This window comes from Schistocerca cancellata, chromosome 12 (genome assembly GCF_023864275.1).
Source record: "Schistocerca cancellata isolate TAMUIC-IGC-003103 chromosome 12, iqSchCanc2.1, whole genome shotgun sequence".
Taxonomy (NCBI): Eukaryota; Metazoa; Arthropoda; class Insecta; order Orthoptera; family Acrididae; genus Schistocerca; species Schistocerca cancellata.
This window is the reverse complement of record NC_064637.1, coordinates 32,965,595-32,991,396: the sequence shown is the minus strand read 5'-3', so window position 1 is coordinate 32,991,396 and position 25,802 is coordinate 32,965,595. Positions and strand designations below refer to the sequence as shown.

The 25,802-nt window shown below is 40.7% G+C and overlaps 1 protein-coding gene across 2 annotated transcripts in view; it reads left to right on the top strand.

The window, feature by feature from the left end:
• LOC126109575 (cullin-2-like) overlaps nucleotides 1-23,773 on the top strand; it is a 124,593-nt gene extending 100,820 nt beyond the window's left edge. For both annotated transcript variants that reach the window (XM_049914606.1, XM_049914607.1), the window contains exons 11-12: nucleotides 14,781-15,050; nucleotides 23,064-23,773. In XM_049914606.1, the coding sequence (XP_049770563.1) occupies nucleotides 14,781-15,050; nucleotides 23,064-23,312 (519 nt within the window). In that variant the 3' untranslated portion in view covers nucleotides 23,313-23,773. The remainder of the gene's footprint in view (nucleotides 1-14,780; nucleotides 15,051-23,063) is intronic.
• Nucleotides 23,774-25,802: the final 2,029 nt, after the last annotated feature.

Sequence of the window (25,802 nt, the reverse complement as noted above, 5' to 3'; positions counted from 1 at the left end):
TCCGGGCGGGGACTACTCAGGAGGACGTCGTTATCAGGAGAAAGAAAACTGGCGTTCTACGGATCGGAGCGTGGAATGTCAGATCCCTTAATCGGGCAGGTAGGTTAGAAAATTTAAAAAGGGAAATGGATAGGTTAAAGTTAGATATAGTGGGAATTAGTGAAGTTCGGTGGCAGGAGGAACAAGACTTTTGGTCAGGAGATTACAGGGTTATAAATACAAAATCAAATGGGGGTAATGCAGGAGTAGGTTTAATAATGAATTAAAAAATAGGAGTGCGGGTTAGCTACTACAAACAGCATAGTGAACGCATTATTGTGGCCAAGATAGACACAAAGCCCATGCCTACTACAGTAGTACAAGTTTATATGCCAACTACCTCTGCAGATGATGAAGAAATAGATGAAATGTATGATGAGATAAAAGAAATTATTCAGGTAGTGAAGGGAGACGAAAATTTAATAGTCATGGGTGACTGGAATTCGTCAGTAGGAAAAGGGAGAAAAGGAAACATAGTAGGTGAATATGGATTGGGGGGAAGGAATGAAAGAGGAAGCCGCCTTGTAGAATTTTGCACAGAGCATAACTTAATCATAGCCAACACTTGGTTCAAGAATCATAAAAGAAGGTTGTATACCTGGAAGAATCCTGGAGATACTAAAAGGTATCAGATAGATTATATAATGGTAAGACAGAGATTTAGGAACCAGGTTTTAAATTGTAAGACATTTCCTGGGGCAGATATGGATTCTGACCACAATCTAATGGTTATGAACTGCAGATTGAAACTGAAGAAACTGCAAAAAGGTGGGAATTTAAGGAGATGGGACCTGGATAAACTGAAAGAACCAGAGGTTGTACAGAGTTTCAGGGAGAGCATAAGGGAACAATTGACAGGAATGGGGGAAAGAAATACAGTAGAAGAAGAATGGGTAGCTCTGAAGGATGAAGTAGTGAAGGCAGCAGAGGATCAAGTAGGTAAAAAGACGAGGGCTAATAGAAATCCTTGGGTAACAGAAGAAATATTGAATTTAATTGATGAAAGGAGAAAATATAAAAATGCAGTAAATGAAGCAGGCAAAAAGGAATACAAACGTCTCAAAAATGATATCGACAGGAAGTGCAAAATGGCTAAGCAGGGATGGCTAGAGGACAAATGTAAGGATGTAGAGGCTTGTCTCACTAGGGGTAAGATAGATACTGCCTACAGGAAAATTAAAGAGACCTTTGGAGAGAAGAGAACCACTTGTATGAATATCAAGAGCTCAGATGGCAACCCAGTTCTAAGCAAAGAAGGGAAGGCAGATAGGTGGAAGGAGTATATAGAGGGTTTATACAAGGGCGATGTACTTGAGGACAATATTATGGAAAAGGAAGAGCATGTAGATGAAGACGAAATGGGAGATAAGATACTGCGTGAAGAGTTTGACAGAGCACTGAAAGACCTGAGTCGAAACAAGGCCCCGGGAGTAGACAACATTCCATTTGAACTACTGATGGCCTCGGGAGAGCCAGTCATGACAAAACTCTACCATCTGGTGAGCAAGATGTATGAGACAGGCGAAATACCCTCAGACTGCAAGAAGAATATAATAATTCCAATCCCAAAGAAAGCAGGTGTTGACAGATGTGAAAATTACCGAACTTTCAGTTTAATAAGTCACAGCTGCAAAATACTAACGCAAATTCTTTACAGACGAATGGAAAAACTGGTAGAAGCCGACCTCGGGGAAGATCAGTTTGGATTCCGCAGAAATGTTGGAACACGTGAGGCAATACTGACCTTACGACTTATCTTAGAAGAAAGATTAAGAAAAGGCAAACCTACGTTTCTAGCATTTGTAGACTTAGAGAAAGCTTTTGACAATGTTAACTGGAATATTCTCTTTCAAATTCTGAAGGTGGCAGGGGTAAAATACAGGGAGCGAAAGGCTATTTACAGTTTGTAAAGAAACCAGATGGCAATTATAAGAGTCGAGGGGCATGAAAGGGAAGCAGTGGTTGGGAAAGGAGTAAGACAGGGTTGTAGCCTCTCCCCGATGTTATTCAATCTGTATATTGAGCAAGCAGTAAAGGAAACAAAAGAAAAATTCGGAGTAGGTATTAAAATTCATGGAGAAGAAGTAAAAACGTTGAGGTTCGCCGATGACATTGTAATTCTGTCAGAGACAGCAAAGGACTTGGAAGAGCAGTTGAACGGAATGGACAGTGTCTTGAAAGGAGGATATAAGATGAACATCAACAAAAGCAAAACGAGGATAATGGAATGTAGTCAAATTAAGTCGGGTGATGCTGAGGAAATTAGATTAGGAAATGAGACACTTAAAGTAGTAAAGGAGTTTTGCTATTTAGGGAGTAAAATAACCCATGATGGTAGAAGTAGAGAGGATATAAAATGTAGACTGGCAATGGCAAGGAAAGCATTTCTCAAGAAGAGGAATTTGTTAACATCGAGTATAGATTTCAGTGTCAGGAAGTCGTTTCTGAAAGTATTTGTATGGAGTGTAGCCATGTATGGAAGTGAAACATGGACGATAACTAGTTTGGACAAGAAGAGAATAGAAGCTTTCGAAATGTGGTGCTACAGAAGAATGCTGAAGATAAGGTGGGTAGATCACGTAACTAATGAGGAGGTATTGAATAGGATTGGGGAGAAGAGAAGTTTGTGGCACAACGTGACTAGAAGAAGGGATCGGTTGGTAGGGCATGTTTTGAGGCATCAAGGGATCACAAATTTAGCATTGGAGGGCAGTGTGGAGGGTAAAAATCGTAGAGGGAGACCAAGAGATGAATACACTAAGCAGATTCAGAAGGATGTAGGTTGCAGTAGATACTGGGAGATGAAGAAGCTTGCACAGGATAGAGTAGCATGGAGAGCTGCATCAAACCAGTCTCAGGACTGAAGACCACAACAACAACAACAACAACAACAACAACAATAGCCTCCAACACAGGAAGAATTGTTTGAAAAATGAAGAATTGTGCATTTTCCCTCCATCATTTGCAGAGGAAAACAAGATATCACTGTCAACAGTATGGTGTTCTGATTTGTTTGGAGTTTCCAAGGAATGTCATCAGGATGTGCATGCAGGCTGAAAGTGATGTAAATAAGATGCAAGGCCTCATAACAATACGTAATTACTTTCTATTCATCTTTTAAAATTAATATGTGGCAAAGTTTCTCCCTTCGTAGAAATATGGAGTGCAATACGTTGAACTGATGAGTAGTCTACTCAAAGTTTATTTCACATATAATTTATCTTAACTGAAATATGTTGTGAATCTGTAATATTATCTCCCTGTTGATAATCTGTGAGGGAGTAGAGAGGTAACTATCTACTGTTTTATTTTAGTAATATGTACAATCAACATACACTGCAGATTTTGTTGTGTTCTATATCCTGCATAGTTTTAAAAAATTAAAATGTTCATATAGTCTATGCACAAGAAGTGTAATGAATGACAAGGAGTCATGAATATATATATATATATATATATATATATATATATATATATATATATATATATATATATATATATCACCTAAACAGTGGTTTTGTATATAAAAAATAAAAATGGGGTATGAGGGACCCCTCCGTAGTAACTGTATTCTTGTCACCATCCATAGTACTGAAGGGTTGAATCCATCCTTTTTGTGTGTCACCCTTTTTCATTTTGCAGTGATGTCTAACAGTGTGGAGTGATGGCCGTTTGCAGTTTTATTGTTTTTATCACTACTTCCTATAGGACTGTGGACATATTTTATCTCAGGCCTCAAAGCCAAGGTTTATTTTAATGCATCCCTGCTCCAGTGTAGGCATGTTGGGAAACAGATTTGGACAGTCAGAATTCTTAGAAAACTATTCTGCTAGAAGATAGATGTGATGCCCTTGATTACCTCAGTGTTGTGACTGTGTCCGTGCAAATTGTATTTCAGGTGTCCCAATAGAAACTAATTGCAGGACGGGCCAGTATGGTGACCGAATCCTTCGACATTGTAACTACCCCGAGGATAAACTGACAGGTAATTCAGTAGCCGGGAATATGCTGAATTTCTTTCACAATTTGTCATTGGAATGCTGTCACCTTTCAAGAACGACCTCAGAATGTTGACCCAATTATTCCAATAGTGTTAAATGTGTGCAGCAGTGTAGAGAAGCACCAGAGCATCGTGACAGTGGCTCGCTAGTTCCTGTAGCTGTACTGCAAATTCCTGTTACTTTTATAAGTCTCCGTAGCTTCGCAGCGTAATAATCGTTACTGATTGTATCTGTAGATCGTATGCAGTTACCCTTAGCTGTTCAGTAACCTGCAGATTTTGTGGGCTTGTGTTTTACTTAACTCCAGAGTAAGTATAAATGCCTAATGCTGATAAATTAGTGCTTTCACTTCTGAGCAGTTGAAATAAATCATCTTAATTGTATTGTATGGGTGTAGGTGAAAGTGCTTCTTCTGAGGAAGATATAAAGCCATGCTTCTTCTGAGGAAGAGATATATAGCCAAGTAACTTAACAACATTTTTGTTTGTTTAAGAAAGTAAACATAATATAAACAACAAATGTGTTTTAATAAGAGAAATCTTGTCTGAGCAGTCCTAATTAGGAGTCTTTATTTTCTATTGACCATTTTAGTGATTTTGGTCTTCATTCTCGAGACTGGTTGGGTGATGCAGCTTTTCATACTATTCTACAAGAGTGGTTTTGAAGAATTATTGGAATGGAATAGAAAGACATGACTTACCTCAGTGAAACAGTATTAGGAAGAGGATGGATTGCTACTCACTATAAAGGTGACCCATTGAGTCTCAGAGAGGTACAATGAAGAGACTGTTACACATTATAGCTGAAGCCTTCTTCAAGAAAGAAAAAACACACACACATTCACACACAGGTGACTGCTACTACCGGCAGCTCCAACCGTTGTGGTCATGTGTGCATGTGTGTGCTTGCTTGTGAGAACACTGAAGGAGGCATTGGCTTAAAGTTATAATGTGTAACTATCTTTTCACTGTTCCTGTCTGCAACTCAAATGGGTCATCTTTATGGTGAGTACCAATCTATCCTTTTCCTAATATTGTTGATTTTCCAAACTGGTGGTTCCACTGTTTGACTTTACCTCAGTTAAAATCTTTTATTTTTCAGTTTAGTCTCCATGTACATTAATGTACTTGGTCCAGCAATGTTCCAATGCCTTAATCCCACCTCGAAAATTAGGTACCTCCAGACCTGCAAAATATCTATGAACTTCAACAGTCAGTCCTTTACCTGAAGAGAACCTCCATCCACCAAGGAAAATTTTGAGGTCGGGGAAGAGATGGAAGTCTGATGCAGCCAAACCTGTTGACTGAGGTGGATGTGGCAACATTTTGTATCTTAGTTCATGTACCTGTATTTTTGCCATGGCAATATTTGTCTGTGGCAGTATGTTGTCCTGATGAAATGTGGCTTTCTTCCTTGCCAAACCAGGGCATTTTCACCTATCTTTCACTGTAGTGATTCAAGAGGTTAGTGTAGTATTGTTCCATTATTGGTTGACTAGTGGGAAGAAAATCTCTCAGCAGAATTCCTTTCGCACCCTCTGAAACCCCATGACCTTTCTGGCTGACTGTATTGCTTTTGCTTTCTTTTGTGGTGGTGAGTCAACATGTTTCCACTGCCTTAACTGTTGTTTTGTCGGAGAGGTGTTACAGTGCACCCAGGTTTCCTCTGCAGTCACAAGCCACTGCAAAAAAATCTTTTTGTTCGTTCTGAAAATTGGTCAGATGTTTGACATTTCCAGTCTAATGTGTTTCTGATCCTGAGTTAAGGTCCCATCTAGAAGTTAATTTTCTCATCTCCAATTCCACTGTAAAAATGTGGTATGCCCATTCAGATGGCATCCCTACAGTGACAGCAATTTCTTGCATTATTAGTTGACAATCCTTTGTGACCATTTTATGCACTTTTGCATGAATTTCTAAAATAGTTGCCACTATGTGGATCATCATCAAAGCTTAACTTGTTTGTCCACTTAACAATAGTTGAATATGAACTAGCAGAGCCCTCCAATATGTTCTGAAAATTGGCATGAATTTCCTTTACTGTAATACCTTTCTTTAAAATGCAGCCCCTACTTAATCACAACTGGAATCTCTTATCATGTCATCACAAACCACCAGATGGGAACAAAAACAGAGAGACATCCTGCTGCACAGATCTATACTCACAGAGCTGACACACAAAGGACGATCTCTTATTATGTGATAATTTCATTGGGTTAGCACTGACATCTAGTGGTGATTCCACAAACTTTTTAAATTACTGTCATGTCCTCTGCAAGCCTGTCCATCTCTACACCCTGATCCACTCCTACGTACATACAGCGCTCAAGCAACATTGTGTACAATTCACCCTGCTCTATACTTCCCTCCATTATCAAATTGACTATTTCTTGATGCTCAAGGCGTACCCAGTTGAACTCTTCTTATAGTCAAGTTGCCCCACAAATAACTTTTCTCCCCAATTCGATTCAGTATCTCTTCATTACTTACTTATGTTCCCACCTAATATTCAGCATTCTTCTGTAGCGCCACATTTTAGAAGCTTAATTCGCTCCTCCCTTCTTTTTATTGTTCATATCCCACTTGTATATAACTTTTTAATACTTCAATTTGTGTTTCTCAAGTGGCCGCCCCAGATTCGCATTGGTAGCATTAAGGATCTATGCCCAGATGACTTGGTTATAATATGTAGTAATATACACAAATCTTCCTTGTGAAGTAGTATCCCTACTGTAGTTCCTGAGATTAGCCATAAAATGCAGACAAACATATGCAGCAGGGGACTTCAATTTAGAATATGTATGGATGTTAACATATTTGCCGTTTGGACTCTCTCTTGTTGTCTTTAATTTTCTAGCTGTACAAAAAGCAAAACTCATTTTCTAGTTTCAGTATCCTGTTTCCTGATCTAGCTGCCTCAGTGTCACACTATTTAATTCTATTACACTCGTTTTACTTTTATCAATGTTCGTTGTACACTAAAGAGCCAAAGAAGCAGGTACACCTGCCTAATATCGTGTAAGACCCCCGTGAGCACACAGAAGTGCAACAACAGGATGTGGCATGAACTCAACTAATGTCTGAAATAATGCTGGAGTTAATTGACACTATGAATCCGCCAGAGCTGTCCATAAATCCGTAAGAGTGCATGGGGGTGGAGATCTCTTCTGAACAGCACATTGCAAGGCATCCCGGATATACTCAATAATGTTCATTTCTGGGAAGTTTGGTGGCTAGTGGAAGTGTTTAAATACAGAAGAGTGTTTCTGGAGCCACTTTGTAGCAATTTTGGACACGTGGGGTGTTGCATTGTCCTACTGGAATTGCCCAAGTCCGTCGGAACGCACAATGGACATGAATGGATGCAGGTGATTAGACGGGATGCTTACATACGTGTCACCTGTCAGTTATATCTAGATGTATCAGGGGTCCCATATCTGTCCAACTGCACACACTCTACACCATTACAGAGCTTCCACCAGCTTGAACAGTCCCGTGCTCGCATGCAGGGTCCGTAGATTCTTGAAGTTGTCTCCATACCAGTACACGTCTATCTGCTTGATACGATTTGAAATGACTTGCCCGACCAGACATCATGTTTCCAGTCATAAAGAATCCAGTGTCGGTGTTGCCAGGCCCAGGCGAGGCATAAAGCTTTGTGTAGTGCAGTCATCAAGGGTACACGAGTGGGCCTTTGGCTCCGAAAGACCATATCAATGATGTTTTGTTGAATGGTCTGCAAGCTGACACTTGTTGATGGCCCAGCATTGAAATCTGCTGCAGTTTGCAGAAGGGTTGCACTTCTGTCACACTGAACAATTCTCTTCAGTTGTCATTAGTCCCGTTCTTGCAAGATCTTTTTTCAGCCGCAACTATGTTGGAGATTTGATGTTTTACCAGATTCCTGATATTCACGGTACACTTGTGAAATGATCATACAGGAAAATCCCCATTTCCTCGCTTCCTCGGAGATGCTGTGTCCCATCGCTCGTGCGCTGACTATAACACCACATTCAAACTCTCTTCAATCTTGATAACTGCCATTGTAGCAGCAGTAGCCGATCTAACAACTGCACCAGACACTTGTTGTCTTATATATGCGTTGCCAACCGCAGCGCTGTATTCTGCCTGTTTACATATCTCTGTATTTGAATAAGCATGCCTATACCAGTTTCTTTGGTGTATAACCACTCTTTGAGAACTGTTCTCTCCAGTTCAGCTGCTCTTCAAAGTCCTTCGCCGTCTTTGGCAAAACTGAAATTTTTATGACCATCTCCCTTAATTTTAATTCTCCTTTCATCACATTGTATTGAAGTACACTTCATTATTGGTACATTTATCAGTTTGAAACATCCTGAAAGCTAATGTCACCACCATGCAATTGCTTGTACGAATTTGTGATGTTTTTTAGTGGAATAGTCTGAACAGTGATGGTAATTTGTTGGAGATTATGATAGGGGTCACTTTGTGACTGAGGAGTTCAGTCCTTGTTGACATGTGTCCCAATACAATCATGTCATAGCATAAATTACAATTATGTCGTATCGTAAATGTTATTGTAGAAGTCCAAAGTCTGTCATGTGAAGATAAATACTGTTTACAATGTTTTTTAAACTTCACTTGAACCACAGTACTTGACAACTTTTTTTCAGATGCAACTGACATGTTCAGTTGCGTTTGAAGTATAAAGCCAAACACTTTATGAATAGAATATAGATAGTCCTTGACAGTCATAATAGAAGGTGTCATGTGTTATGTGACTTACTTAGAAGTTTTGGTCGCTTCAGGAAATTATAAAATTAGAAGAAAACTGAATGGTTGGCAAATATTTCTCAGTTCCATTCATGAATGGAGCATGCAAAGAATGACTTTTCAGGAAGCGAAATAGTGATTGTAAGGCCCCTACCCACTCTTAATACTGCAGTTTGTTAATAATTAGGCATTGTGTTGGTTGGAAAGCAGAGGGTCACATCTGCAATTGCATTTGTTGTTAACATCGACCATGTGCCTTAACAGGTAAGAATTCCATTAGATTTCTTGTATTATATATTGTCAGTGAAAGGAAATTTTGAAATAATAGTTTTTATCCCTGAGTTTCACTGTTGTTTGAGTTTATTGCCAAAAAATCAGTTAATACCGATCCATTTGGAGTCTCACATATTCAGTCCATATGACACAGTACTGCTGTAATAAGTGTGTGTTGATCAACGAGAAAATTCAGCTACACCAACAAAACTTGACTGATTTTTAATACTTCGTGGTGATGTGAATTTTGATACACTTGCAGTCATCATAATATAAACTTTCGCCTGAGATTAAGTAATTTTAAAAAAAAAAATACAACTTATTCACTTGACGGACTCTTTGCTCCAGTGTGACCACACAATTTGCATTCCTGCAAAGATGGTAGAGTCTGCACAGGATATGGTGGCTGAAGCACTGTGACCAATTTTCATCCATGTTGGGCAAGTTCATTCACTTGTTTGGAAGGGGAGGCCAACATTATTTACAATCTTTCAGCCAGTTGGCGACAGCAGAATCAAGGCACACATCCTGCAGACTTTTTCAAATGATTTCACACAAACTGTTCGGTAAAACAATTTCATGTGAGTATTACGTTTAGCTTTATATGTCCACTTCATGCTGATGTGCCTATCTTTTTGTTAATGGTCACAGTTATTGTGATACTTGCATTTAAATAAGACAGTGCCCAAAATTCGAAGAAGTTTTCCATGAAAAATGGAGATCCCTATGATTTTGCATTTGGTGCATATTACACAATATGTTGCTGTGTATGAAATTCAGCTGACATACTGAATTTTTCTTTAGACTTGAATGAAGATTTTTGTCTGGCACCAATGTCTAGGAAATTGATGCAACAAACTTATTTGCAATCAAGCACACAAACGAAAAAGCCAGAATGAAATATCCACTACATTCCTCATAATTCATAAGTGGTTTCAGATATGAAATGAGATTTTGGCACATGATAGCACACAGAGAGGTGAGTGTTTTGCCATATGGTTATTATGCAAAACTTCATTATCTACTGTGTTATTCTACTAACTAAAGACCTTTTCAGTGAAATAAAGTATTTTTTTTAAGGCCCATCAGTAGCTGGTGTAATCAGAAATGGTTTGGAACAAGATAAGTGAAGATAATACACATTTAATTTTCTACCAAGGATGTGTTTTTTCATAAGCTTTTGATTTTACTTTTCCACAGTTCCTCACTCAATAAACATAATAAACCACTGTTTCAAAATTCTCCCACAGTTTCACCTGCGCAGCATGTTAGTGAAGTGACAATGTGTCACCTTGACTGTGTAGGCAAAAGAAAAGCAAATATTAATGTGGCAACAGGAGAAATGTAGGTTTTACTCAAAATTTGCCACTCGAGATGCTTTTCTGAAAGTTACAAATGTTACAAGCCAGGCGAAAATAAATCGGTGCTTCTATTGCATTTTAAGCGAAATTCTTTTTAGGAACTAATCAAAGCAAAGGTGGTAGTAGATCTTTTTGAACGGCCACCATTCAAGTGTGGGCATGGAGGGGCTCCGTTTAAGAATTTGAAAAATATGTGAGCGTAGGCGTCAGTTTAGAATGGCACTCCCCCTGTAACGCTCGGCATTTCCCCTACAGCGCCTGCCTGCACCCCCAACCCCACCACTGCCGCTCTCCCCAAATGTGCTCTACCTACTGCTCGTCTGCTGGCCACCTTATTCTTCTTGCACTCGTCTTGAAACTTGGCACTACCCATCCAGCAGTTCAAAGGTAACCACCAGCAAAAGAAAGTTCAGAGCTTTGGCTACGTAGGAAGCTTGCACTGTACTGACAATAGTTACTTTATTAAAAGTGAAAATGGTGTTCCTAGCTCTCAGCTCTCAGAACTGCTAGTTCATTCCTCAGGGAGGAAACATGGATTATTTTGGGAAGGTTATAAATTAGAGACAGACTGAGAGGCACCTAACTGTCAAGTTGAGATGAGGAAATACTGTTATGTCTTAAGGATGCTGTAACACTGAAACAGGACCACAGTGAAAGCCCTGTTTTATGTTTTCATGTGGTCCAGGCATAAAAAAACGCAAAATCAAGAAAATACAGAATCGAGGAAAATATTAAAACCCCCCATAATATGAGCAAAAACACATGTAAATAGCATATATGATTAAAAATTGGAATCCTCTCCAATAATTTCTATAAAGTCTGTCTAAGGAAGGAAATTAAATGTACAATACAATGTTTATAAATAATTTATGGTAATGGGCTTAATCAGTTCTTAAAAAATTACAGATGTGTAACAGCAAGTTAAAGCTCATCAAAAAATTGAAATTGGTATCTGGATACAAGATAATTGAGCTATTTTCGACATGCTACAATCGCAAATGATTCATTTGAAACACGAGAGATCATCTTTTGTGCTCACAGAAAAAAAGGAAAAATTGATGAACAGGTTGAATTAAACCAAAAGCATCACAGCAGCTAAGTGGTTAAACCATAAGTAGAAATGCAGACATCTGCTTAATGACATACTTATTACAACAGCTGTTATTGTTTAATGCTTTTCTTATGAGCCACACTTCATATGCTCACCACCATTAACGTGTTATTTTAGGTTTGAGAGAGAAACAGAACCTTAAAAGAAATTAGTTTACTTCCCCATTTGTCGCTACAACCATATTACAAGTTGACTTGGTGAATTTCTGTACACTGTGTAAAACGTAAATTTGAAAGAAATCTCAGGTGCTACAGTTTCGCTTCATGCCGTCTTATCACTGCTGACAATCTTTACGATTTACAGAGTGTGATGTGTGTCGTACAAAGTGTATACGTGAGTAGTGTATGTAGTTGTTGCAATTGTATCGTGTCACATTTGAACACGAAAGTCTTTAAAATGTGCTATTGCAAAACTCTTGCTCTATTTCTGGTGTGACGTCTCCGTCATAGAACATCATCTGCACAAAAAGTATATTTTCAGCACTTCACAAAATGCTTTCACCCTGCCTGCACTCCTGTTGTTGAAAGACCACTCCCCTCTCCACACATCCAGTAGGCAAGCTCATTTTACTTGTGGTGTGGTGTGGTGGCTGCGCTGGCTACTGGGTGATAGTAGATAAGAGTTCACTATCCAGAAATGGGCGATGTTTCCTCGATTATGACCGAGTGTATACTTTGAGACTCAGTGTTTGAATTTGAATGGTTGACGATTGGTAGTGTTGCTGAATACTGTACTTCGGAAATAAATGCAAAAAGATGAGATTGAGTTACACGTGGCACAAGAAAAGGTGGTGGCTGGGCCCCTTTGTCATGTATTGGCTCAGTCCAGAACATTTCGCATCAACTTTCTTGTTTTTCCATTACCGCTGCAACCTAGCGGTGGTTGTATCATAATTGCACAGTGAAGCTAAATGTTGCAAGGTGTGTTGGCAACACTAATTGTGGATTACGTCAGCATTTCCTCTCCCTTCTCCACAATGGCTAAAATAATCCCCGTGGTGCAAACCAGCTCCTAGGAAGAAAATTGGATGAAGTCAAGCGAGACATCGAGCAAGAACTTATAATAGAGGTAAACCTTACTAGGAAGAAATGTAAAATTGGGATATTTTTAGCACTGATCTTATGGGTTTTTAACAGGAGCTAAGAATTTATGGTGTAAAATTGTGAAAAATGTAAAATTGGAGAATGTAAAATTGAAGTACCTCTGTATGTGCTCGCTATATGGATGAGCGTAGCCTGGTAAGATATGGCCAGCTTTTCTGGGGAAATGAATGTTTTGCAAAATAATTATTTAAAATTCAAGGAATAAGGGTAATGACAAAGATTACTCAAAGGGAATTATCCAGGATCATTTTTAATTAATTTATGATTGTGGCTTCTCCACGATTATGTATACATGAATATATGTATTACCCAAAGTCACACACGGAATTGTCAGTGTTAAACAGCCAAGTTCACAGTTGCAAAGCTAGAAGTAGGAATGATTTTCTAGAGAAGTATATATTCAGGCTGCATATAAAAAAAAGTGTGCTGTAACATCCCAAAAAAAAAAAAAATAAATAAATAAAAAAATATTCACGTTGACACCGATCTGACAGCTTAAGAACTTGTGTGCTTTGGTTACTACAGCTTACACAATATTTTTGCTGCTGCTTCTTCTGTTGGTCACAATAAAAATACTCGCATCTGGTGACTGACCTAGAGCAGTGAAACAGCAGAAGTCACAAATCAAAAGAGTGAAACTGCAGTAACATGAGATGCCAGAGTTAGCGACAGAGCAGTCAGCAAGTAGAATACTGAAGTGGATCTGTAGAAATACTGCGAACCAGAAATGTGCCAATGTCATCACCATGCCAAGCCTTTAGTACTGAGAGAGAATTCGAAAATGTAATCCAATATAATTCTAGGTCATTGTACTGGTAGTGTTGGTGTGCGTGATCGACTGCTTTGTAAATGGGCAGTCAGTGACGGCTCGGTGAGCCACAAGAGATTTTAAAGCCATTTACCAGAGGTTATATGCCAGCTTGATAGAGGGCATTCCTGACGTGTCTACCACAGGTGCTTCACATAGGCACGGTCCGAAGGTCCAGACACATGTGAAGCTAAAGTCTTTGCCTCCAAGTCAATATTGGCATAATACAGATACTAAACTTCTCTGTTCTGATTGATTGAATGCAGTCACGTACTGTCTTTAACCTTCCATTGTCTCTGATACTTTCCCCTTCATCATCATCTCCCCTTGTTCTGAAAGCAGAGGGATCCTCAAACTGTGGACTGAGTAACCTGTTACTTCTTTCTAATCTTCTCAAATCTATCCATCTTTCTCCCCTGAGGAGATACTTAACAGTTCTGAAAGCTGCGAATAGGATTTTGATGTTTTAAGTTGTCTGTTGCAGGACTGGTTGTTTTTCCTCGTGACCAGCCATTCTGTTTCCTTGTAATTTTATGTAGAAGTCTATTAGTGGTAAAGCAGTTCAAAGCATCCTCGAGAGATTTTTGTGTTATCTGATATAAATGACCTGGTTTGTGATAAGTAGTTTTATCATTGTGACAAATAACTGAATCATCTGTGTAACGGAGCAAGTAATTATTCATAATAATGAAAAAGATAGGTCTGCAGATTGATAGTGGGAAGCCTGTTTTTGAATGAGACAGATTGTCATTTGTTATTCAAATAAATAGTAGCTACAACTGATGTGGGATTATATACTGCATAAAACTCCAATTTCATTAGTAGTATGTTGACAAGTTTGGAGTTTAATACTTTGTCCAGCTCTCGTAATACAAGTGATACTAAGTTGATATTTTTATCCTTTTGGTATAGAAGCAGTTTGCAGCAGAAGGTTGTGTTCCTGAAAGCAACTGCTTCATTTTGTGTGCATCAGTGCCTCAAATGTGTGGCCCATTCGGGATTGGTTGGCAACTTTGGTAGATTATTTATCACTGCAAGGAAAAAAATTAATTTTACTTTTGAATTTTGATTAGTATTTCAGAATTTGTAGTTTTCCACCAGTTCATGTAATGATGAAGCTTGAATCACTGTGTTTATGAAATGAACTATTTGTTGCTTCCATCCTAAAAGTGTCATTGTTTTACTGTATGTAAATCCTCACACAATAATATAAAGTCTGTAAGTTTATATGTGGCAGATTACGAGAAAATTTTACTCAAGTTTTGTGTATTTAATGTGATTTTGATGTTTATATTCACATATTTGTGGAACTCACTTAACATTGTTGTTTCAGGTAACAATGCAGGCATTTCAGTTAGCTCTGCTGCTGATGTTCGAACGATCGGATAGAATCGTCTGTCGTGAAGCGTGTGACGCATTGGAACTCAACGAAGATCAGTTCCGTCGCCACTGTATAAGCTTGTTAGAGTCCCGCATAATCTTGCTCGAAGGAGCGAAAGATGTCGACGGTGAGGGTGCCATCTTCCGGCTGAACACCGACTTTTCTAACAAGCGCATCAAGTTCCGTCTCGGTGCACCAACACAGAGAGATCCCCCTGAGGAGGTGAGTGCCGTTCTGTTTAATAGAGTCCACATTATGGAATTTTTATGCTTCTTGCAACTGTCTGTCTGGCTTGTTATGTCCTGACATGTCTAATGACCTGTTGCTCAGAATTGTTGACTAAACTAATCTCTCGAACCTGTGATGAAACTTAACTGGGGTTCATTATAACGCATAATGAATGTAAAGTAAAGTACGAAAAATTCTGTTTTAGTTGTAAGACAGACCCTAACTGCTTTAACCTTTCCAGGGTAAATAAATATTTTTTAAATTTTTTGTTTCCTAACAGATATTTTCATTGACCTTTTAAACATTTACATTTGTGTGGCGTAAGGGACCTATTTTTTATGTAAATCGACAAGTGAATTATGTACATATGTGTTGTGACTTGGCAAGACAACCAAGCCATTCTGAGGAAGCCAAAAGGCACGCGTTTAAGCTCACGCAGGCTGGCGTGAGGTCTGGAACAGTTATACGTGTTGAGTCTAGTAAAAAAATTACGGAGCTTCTGGAATACTTAACTTTAATCCATAATTGTTGAACATCGGTCTGATGGTACATACATCACAAGATAAATAGCAAATGATAATGGTGCCTTGCTAGGTCGTAGCAAATGACGTAGCTGAAGGCTATGCTAACAATCGTCTCGGCAAATGAGAGCGTAATTTGTCAGTGAACCATCGCTAGCAAAGTCGGCTGTACAACTGGGGCGAGTGCTAGGAAGTGTCTCTAGACCTGCCGTGTGGCGGCGCTCGGTCTGCAATCACTGACAGTGGCAACACGCGGGTCCAACATATACTAACGGACCGCGGCCAATTTAAAGGCTACCACCTAGCAAGTGTGGTGTCTGGCGGTGACACCACAATATGTATCTGATGAAAATGGGTAAAATACGTAGAAGTGTTGAGTCATCAACAAGTGCACAAAAAAAGAATGAAAATTTCACCAGCTTTCAGAGCAGTCTTCAATGCGGCAGAAAAACACACACACCTCTTTCATTCATTTTTGTGTGCTTGTCAACAAGCCAATGGTCAACTATTCAATGAATTGTCTCCTTTGCTCCTAAAGTATTTCCACTCTACCAGAACTTTCCTTACCATATGTAGTACGCCACTTGTGTGTGACACTCGATCCTGGGGTAAGTTGCTTTGAATTCTGGAGATGGAAAAAATGTTCACTGCTGGTATTTGGCTGGCAAGGGGATGAGGTGTGATGCTGTTAAGTTCCTGCTCACTAGACTTTGTGCCATTGTCCTGATTTAAATACCAAATATCTCCACAACATCTCATGAACTGAGGGTATGTCTGACATTGTTTATGGGGATCTGTCCATCGGATGGGGATGTTAAGCTTGGTTGTTCCCTTGGTGCTTTTCATGAGGAGTAGACTGTGTGCTGGCACTTTGTTTCACCCTCTCCCTTCTCGCATCATCATCATCATCATCATCGTCATACAACACAAACATTGTATTTCACTCCATTACACATGCACACTCACACAGTACATATGTATAGTTTTACAAATAGTATAATGGAACAGGTTGTAAAAAAAAAAGTCCATTGTTTTATCCAATGCTATCTATATAAGATGGTTACATAGTGTCAGACACTTTTCAGACTCTACTAGTATCAGAAAGAAATCTACATGGTTTTCCTTAATTTTGATTCATCAGGAATCTCCCTCCCCCCACACTCCCCCCCCCCCCCCCCCCCAACTATCCTCTTGTGTGTCCTCCCACACTCATGCAACTTACACTTCAATGGTACAATTATTTTATGCTCAGTGCAGTCAGTCTTTTTCTGAAATCCCTTCTTCTCGATTCCTTCAGTGTCTTACACTTCCTCCAAAGCCAAGAAGACCATCAGTACATTCCTGTGGTATACTTGCAGCTGTAACCCCCCCCCCCCCCCCCCTCCCCAAGTATGAGATCTACTGTGGGCCTTCCTAGCCTGAAGCTATACTTTTCTTTCAGCTGCCTTACCACTGTCTGCCTGATTTTGTTTTCTTTTCTTGAACACAGGTACAATTATTCCTTCTTGCAGTCTCCGTGAGTTCTCATTTTCTTCCACACAGCTGATATGATCTGTACTGTCACTGTATCCCCATCTGTGGTCATTTCCACACTTAGTTCATCCAAACCCAGCACCTTTCCTGTTGTCATGTTCTTCAGCGCCTCCTCCACTTTTATCCACATTAAGTAGCTACCCATTTCCAGTTCACCCTTTATCTCCTCTATCTTCCTCTGCTGCTTTTGTCTGAATTCAGCAAATCAACTAAATGTGCACTTCAAAACCCTTCAACGACCATCTTCCCATTTTATCTATCTTCTCTGCCATTCCCACTCTCCTTTTTCTGGGCATTGTTGACAGTATTTTATTATTTCTTTTACTTTCCTATTCCATTGTCTGTAATACATGTTGCCGTTTTGAATCTATTCCTCTTTAGCCTCATTTTACTTCAGACTTTCAAGAAGACTAGTATTGCAAGTTTTTGCATACTAGCACATTAGGGTAATTCTGTACAGTTTTTGAAATTGTTTTGAATTTCCTTCTTACGAGACTAAATTGTGAAAAGGATACATTGTTACTCACCATAAAGATGACAGGTTATTGACTTGCAGACAGGCACAACAAAAAGACTGTTACACCTCGAGCTTAGCCTTCATCAGAAAGAAACAGCAAACACTTCAAGCATATGTGCCTCTATCTCTGATAGGTCAGGCCAGAACGCGACTTGGACGACGAATGAAAGCGGCGAGCCAGAGTGGCATCCAGATGGGGGATGGTTAGCGAGGTGTGGGTGGTGGGAGAGAAGAGTGCTGATTAGTAGTGTGCAGCTCTGTCCCAGGCTTAACCTACCCAGTGAAAGCGAAGCCAACTGTGAAAGCAGGCATGTCGTGTTCTGGCTCTGCTGCAACCGTTGTACAGCTTTTTATAGTGGTATGACTCCCGAGGATGAAAAGGAAAGCCATAACCAAACTGTGGCCAAGAGCACGTGCCAACCAACTGTCCATCAGGATGAACAGCCCCCGCCAAATTGTGGCCGAGAGCGTGAAAGACCACCCTGCGATACAATGAGCTGCTGAACAAAACGAGCTCGACTTTTATGTCTACTTCGTAACCCGGACCGTCTGGATCCTCCCTCCTCCACCAGCTTTTCTGTCCTGCACAGATGGGAGTTATACTTAAAACACCTTCTCCGCTCCTGAAATTATCCCTGACTCAACCTACGGTAACGTATTGTCCCCACACCCTCCACCCGACAAGTTTCCATTCCATCTGTCCTGTCACCTCCCCCTATTCACATCCCCTCACCCTCATTACGTGCCACTCTGCCAACGCGTCTACTAGTCTGTCCCCGTCCTCTGCTTCTTTTCCACTCTGTCGTGCCCCTCCCCTCCACTAAAGCTCCCGACACTGCACTTTGCAGATTTGTCGTGCACGCTTTGCCAGACAGAGCTCTTCTCTCCCCCACCTGTGCGCTGCTATCCATCCACCTTCCCCACCCTCACCCCTCTTAAGAAAACAAAATACGAGGGCATTTCGAAAAGTAAAGATACAGTGGCTCGCAGTCCTTAAATAGAACATTTATTTAGAAAACGTCAGTTACATCTTATTAACTGGATTATTTGTTATTTTTTGACATAATCACCCCCGTTATCCAAACATTTGTTAAGTCGGTGCACAAGCTTTTGTATCCTACAGTCATAGAAGGTTGCCACCTGTTGTCGGAACCACATTTCAATTTCATCTTTGATCTCTTCATCGTCGTGGACTGATTTTCCACCGAGATGTGACTTCAGGTAACGGAAGACGTGGAAGTCGGTGGGCGCAAGGTCTGGGCTGTATGGCGGACGGTCCAATATGTCCCATTTGAATTGTTTGAGTAGTGCTTTGGTTACAAGCGCTGTGTGAGACCAAGCGTTGTCGTGAAGCAAGCATTCCCCTGCATTTGTTTTGAATTGCCCTTCGAAGACGTTTCAAAGTCTGGCAGCATGCAGCAGCATTAATTGTCGTTCCAGGAGGCATAAATTGCAACAGAAGAATGTCTTGTCTGTCCCAAAAAACAGAAGTCACGATTTTCTTCAATGAAATCGTCGTTTTGCATTTCTTGGCTTTTGGTGAATTCGAATGGCGCCATTGCATTGATTGTTGCTTAGATTCAGGTGTATGGTGATAAAACCACGTCTTGTCACCTGTCACAATGTGATCGAGGAACTCATCACCTGCTTCAGCCTAGTGTGTGAGAAAGTCGAGTGCAAAGCCCATCCTTTTCTTTTTGTGTTCTTCCGTTAACAGTTTTGGAACCCAGCGTGCACACAATTTCCTGTAACCTAACTTGACAGTCACGATGTCATAACGAGTTGTCATTGACACGTCCAATATGATCTGATGCAATTCTTTCAATGTGAGACGTCTATTCACACGAATTGCTTCCTACGTTGTCCAAAAAAGGGCACCAGAGATCACAGATGGCCGACCTGTTCTTTGGTCGTCATGAACATCGGTCCTACCTTCAGAGAAATGACGACACCATTTCGTTACATTTTGTCGATTCATAATGTTCCCATAAACAGAAACAATTTCTTTGTGAATATCTGCTGGTCGCTGACCTTTTGCACGAAGAAAACATATGACAGAGCGTCCTTCACATTTAGTGGGATTCTGAATCGGTGCAGCCATTTTAAACACAACCTACTCCAACCAGAAGCAACGTTCAGCTGCCGAATGACCGCGAGGAGAAAGCTAACGGTTCGAGGTTAACACCAGTGTTGCCAACTTGCTCACCAAAACTCTTCTGTTCCTCTGGCGTACAGTGTACCTATATGTTCCGAAATACCCTCGTACATACACATTTACAAAAATGAGCACACCTCACCCACACATGACCATTATCTCCGACAGTTCCAGCAAGAATGCAACTGTGATGTTGAACGAAAGCAGCAATTAAGAGTGGGATGAGGAGGAGGGATAGCAGTGTGTGGGTGGGGGAGAGAAGGATGCCTTCCGACAGAGCTCACAATGACTAGAGGGCAGCATGACAATGCTACCAAGTGCAGTGTTCGGAGGCTGTGCAGCGGGGGAGGGGGGGTGGGGCTGGGAACAGAGAGGGGGGAAGTGCCAGTGAGTGCGTTGAAAGAGTGGCACAGACTGAGAGAGGGGGTGTGAATAGGGAGGAGATGATAGTTCACAGGGGAGCGGAAACTGTTGGATGTAGGATGTGGGGACCATAGGTTGAGACCGGGATAATTTCAGGAGTGGAGAATGTATCGTAAGTATAACTCCCACCTGTGCAGCTCACAAAAGCTGCTAGTGGTCGAAAGGACCCAGATGGCCGGGGTTGTGAAGCAGCCATTGAAGTAAAGCATGTTACTTTCAGCTACATGTTATGCCACAGGGTGATCTATTTTGGTCTCAGCCACTGTTTGGCGGTGGCTGTTCATCTAGGTGGCCAGCTGGTTGATAGTCGTACCAGCTGGTTGATAATCATACCAATATAAAAATCTGTACAGTTCTTGCAGCAGATCTTAATAACTTTCCTATGTTTTGACCACACTTTTTATTATTTCCAAAATCACCTTACATGTTTGACATTCCATTGTTTTCAAAGGCTATAAAACACAACACACAACTGATGTCAAAACACATGAAAGTATGTTACATTTCACAATTGATTAGAGACATAGTGTAATGAGCAGAATAGGGCTTTCTAGCATAGGAGTATATGTAAATCTTATAAAATTGTTCTAATAAAAGGAAACATTCCACGAAGGAAAAATATACCTAAAAACAAAGATGATGTGACTTACCAAATGAAAGTGCTGGCAGGTCGACAGACACACAAACGAACACAAACATACACACAAAATTCTAGCTTTCGCAACCAACGGTTGCCTCGTCAGGAAAGAGGGAAGGAGAGGGAAAGACGAAAGGATTTGGGTTTTAAGGGAGAGGGTAAGGAGTCATTCCAATCCCGGGAGCAGAAAGACTTACCTTAGGGGGAAAAAAGGACAGGTATACACTCGCACACACACACATATCCATCCGCATATACACAGACACAAGCAAACATTTGTGGCCTTTACAAATGTTTGCTTGTGTCTGTGTATATGCGGATGGATATGTGTGTGTGTGCGAGTGTATACCTGTCCTTTTTTCCCCCTAAGGTAAGTCTTTCCGCTCCCGGGATTGGAATGACTCCTTACCCTCTCCCTTAAAACCCAAATCCTTTCGTCTTTCCCTCTCCTTCCCTCTTTCCTGACGAGGCAACCGTTGGTTGCGAAAGCTAGAATTTTGTGTGTATGTTTGTGTTCGTTTGTGTGTCTGTCGACCTGCCAGCACTTTCATTTGGTAAGTCACATCATCTTTGTTTTTAGTTATAAAATTGTTCATTAGATACATCGTATGTCGTCAACATTCCAATTACAAGACAAGTGCAAAATGCTACCCACGGACAAATTGGAAACCAAGTGGACTAAACCTGCTAGGCGGCACTGGATGCGTGGTACACACTGCATTTGTTTGATTACAACTACATTTTCATCTTTAAATAGTATAAAGCTATTCCATTGGTAAACAGTTCTTTAAAATCAGTTTACATTGTCTGATAAAAAGTTATTTCTTTACAAAACAGTGTGAAACAGAATTTCAAGTGCTCAAAAATAATACGTTGGAAGAGCATGCTGAGTAGCACTAGGATACAAGAGGCCAACTGTCAACAAATAATTTTTGAAACTTACAGCATATAAATTACTATCATCAGTAAAAGTTCATAAATACCATTTTATAAGAATTTACAAAGTATAGACATACTAGTTGAGGAATGTAGCACTCACTTTTGAAGAACAGGTGGTGCCCATGCATTACTATTTCTGCTAATGGGAGCAAATGCATATATACAGGAAATTTAAACAATTGGGAAAGGTGCAGTCATGGAACCGACCCCATACATTAGTTCCATCAACTGTATATGGCAACCGTGCCAGATTGCTTTATCTAATTACAACTCCTTAACCCCGAAATGGTGCTATGTGCCTCAGTGGTAAGCGAGAAAAACATATTCTTCTCATTATACTTTACATCTAATCAGTGGTGTAATGTAACATGTTTTCGTGTCTGGTGATACCAGTTTTGTGTCGTATTTTATAGCCTGTGAAAATGAAGGAATGTCGAAACGTATCAGGCGATTTTCGAAATAATAAGCAGTTTCGTGCAAATTGCAACTGATTGCAGCAGAGCTGGTATATTACATGGCTGCTTTCACCTGTGGCCCATTCTGTGGTGAGGTAGGATGAGCCTGTGGCAGGACTGCACACTCTGCCAAACAGCGTTCTCCCCTCCCCCTACTCCCTGCCCCCTCCCGCTCCCCACACCTTTACCCTGCTCTCTCTCCCCCTTCTCTGCCCCTCTCCAGATTGCCGTGAGATATGCTTGTTTGTGTGATTGTGTGTGTGTGTTTTCTTTTCTGAAAAAGGCTGTGTGCGAAAGCTCAGTGTGTAACAGTCTCTTTGTTGTGCCTGCCTGCAACTCTGTGTGTCTTCTTTACAGTGAGTAGAAATCCGTCCTTCTTATAATAGTAGTGTTGATATTCCAACCTGCACTTCTTATAAAACAAACGGTTGCTGGAGTAGCTCACAACTTTTTATACAGATCTGTGCCACTTAGCACTTCCTGTCATTTTAGAGTGTACTGGACAAGGTAGTACAGTGATTAGCACACTGAACTCTCGTTCTAAGGAAGATGGCTCAAACACGTGTCTGGCCCTCCCGATTTAGGTTTTCTGTAATTCCTTAAATCACTTAAGGCAAATACCGGGATGGTTATTTCGAAAGGGCACGGCCGATTTCCTTCCCCGATCCGAGCTCGCGCTCAGTCTCTGACGACCTCGTTGTCGACGTCGTCCTCTTAATTGCGGAGTACGATTAGTTCTTGCCGTCTACTCGTTGTACGGAAATAGAGAAATGGAGCATAACGTTTGTGTATTTACGACGTCCGTTCGACTGCAATGTCTGTTGCAGACGAAGCAGACACTGTCGTCGGTAGACGAAGACCGTAAGATGTACCTGCAGGCGGCGATCGTGCGAGTGATGAAGAGCCGCAAGGTGCTGCGCCACACCGCTCTGGTCCAGGAGGTGCTGTCGCAGTCGAGCGCGGCGGCGTTTGCGCCCTCCATCAGCCTCATCAAGACCTGCATCGAGGCGCTCATCGACAAACAGTACCTCGAACGCTCACCTCGTGCTCCCGACGAGTACAGCTACGTGGCCTAACTGCTACAGATATTTGTTACAGTAATTTTATTTTTAGATTGCCATTGTGGCATCAGTTGTTATTGGTATCTAAACATAGAAAAATATGTTTCTAATGGCCCTGACGCACTGGTCACAGTTACTTATTATTATTATTATTATTATTATTATTATTATTATTGGGCCTGACCAATGGTTCCGAATATATTACATTGAATGGGAGAGTGAGTTAATTGTTACATTTTTTATGTTTGCTAGTCTGTATATTTTCGGGTTGCAGTTGTATTTTTCCATTACAGGTTGGTGCAAAATACTGACTTGCTGTCCTGTTTTTAAACTCTTTAAGTGCCAGTGCAATAAAAATTTCTCGAGTTTCACACCGCGACAGTCTGCCGTATATCTGTGATGTTTGGGGAAGCACGTTCCCTGCTTCCACCTTCCTGCGAAGTGCTGGAGTCTGTCGGTGACCTTACGTACTTGTCGGCTACTTGTCGGCTACAGTAGACGTTTAAATTCCTGTGACAGCTGTTTTGTAACTGCTGTCCGACGCCTTATTTATGTGGCCGGCTGCTGCCACACGGCTTTCACCACGGACCTTCAGAATACAGTGTCTCGTTGTTCCCTTGTCAGTGTTTCCGATGTGAGTTGTTGAGCTGCAGTGAAGGCAAAACCCGTATCGAGCTTCACAGGGTTTGGTAACACGTGTGTTTCAATTGCACCTCAGAAACTACTTTCTGGACAAATAATTGACATCATCTCAGTATCACATGTTTGCTCCTCTGTAAAATAATGCACATCAACTGCCAATTTGTCTTTCTGGGTTAATTTTTCATTGCGTACATGTTCGGAGCAATGTACGGAGACACACCACTGTCTGTCTGATGTAAGACTTGCATTTCAAGGGATCATTGATACTGTCCAGAATATTTTTTTTTTATTTTTGCAGGTGATCAGAAGAAGAGCTCAGTTCTGTTCTTGTTCAGAGTGGAGACGATTCTTGTGGAAGCTGTGTTAGCATGCTGTGGGAAGGCGATTTTCCAGTCTCCTCCTCTGCTCTCGTCTGTACGTCGTAGCACTCTCTTGTCGTTAACATCTTCTGTCCTATAGCCATCAGAAGCGAAGGTACACTCCAGTCAATCTAGTCACATGTATTCTTTGTTCAGTGCATCAGAGCCCTGAGGCAATCACTGCCTCCATATGATGAAAGTGTGTCAATGGAAGGAAGTCAGTCTCCTCAATGTCTTTAGGAAACCTGGTGTTATAATGAATGTTATTTAGGTGAGCAAGTCCTTATCACCTAGCAACACCACAAATATATTGCCTATGTATCTGTAGATGTTCTCATTGGACATGACACTGTCTCTGTTACAATTTCTTCAAATTCTCCTGTGTAGAAGTTTGCCACAGTGTACTATAACCCCCCCCTCCCACACACACACCAAAGGAGTGGCCAGTGGTGAATATAAATGCCTGCCACAGCATGTGGCAGATTGAAACATAGTACTTTAGCACTTCATTAGAAGGCAAAATGTCAAAGACGTGCAGAAAACTGATGCAGTTAGAAACCCGAGAAAATAATTAGCACTGGTTTTCATACTTTTAGTAATCTTCAGTTTGTGAAGTCTTGACAAACAACAAAACTTGTTAGTTGCAACATCTGCTCTTCACCTCCCCTCATTTGTTTTAGGAATACTTGATCACTAATGGCATTCATGATAAGCTTGAGTTATCTGCTAATTTGCTTCCTACTTTCCACAGTCCTTACACTGGGATGCTTTGTTCTCTTAGAATTATGAAGTGCTTGGAAGCTCGCATTGGAGGAGGTTAGGCTGGTGAGAGATGCAAACAATTCTCTAATGCAGTGTGACTTGTTTTTAATATATAATTTATTCCCTGTCATATTACAGCTCCCTCCCTTCTCACACTCACAGTCTCCCTCTCCTGCTCTTCTTACAAACAGTAGCTTGTATAAAAATAAATTTGCTTGAGGAAACTGTTAAATTACAGAGTCAGAAAGTGCACCAGCAATTATATCTAGCGGGCAAAATTCCGGTATTGTTGATACACACATTTAAAAGTCAAAACTCTAATCCTATCTTTTGAGCTTCAAGCTCTTTCCTCAGGGAAGAAAGAAAGGAGGTCAGCAAGGAGTGGCGGGTTACTCACACTCCGGAATGGAGGAGGACCCACATCTTGTCAGGAGGAGGGGAGACAAAGATGAAGGGGGAGACATAAGAAACATTAGGGGGTTGGAGATGGTGCATTTACCAGCTTCAGTCCAGAGATGATTAAGGACACAGTGAGAAGTAAGAAAAATGAGAAGCAAAATCAATAGTACAGCTAAAAACTAAAAAGGAGCTGTGAGAGGGATACCATAAATAAAATAAAAATAGAGGAAACAATTGATTAAATAAACAAATATAATAATAACAAAAAATGGGTGAGGGTATTATACATCAGTCGGGGTGGTGGGATGTGAGGATATGTTGGGAAAAAGTTCCATCTCTGGGG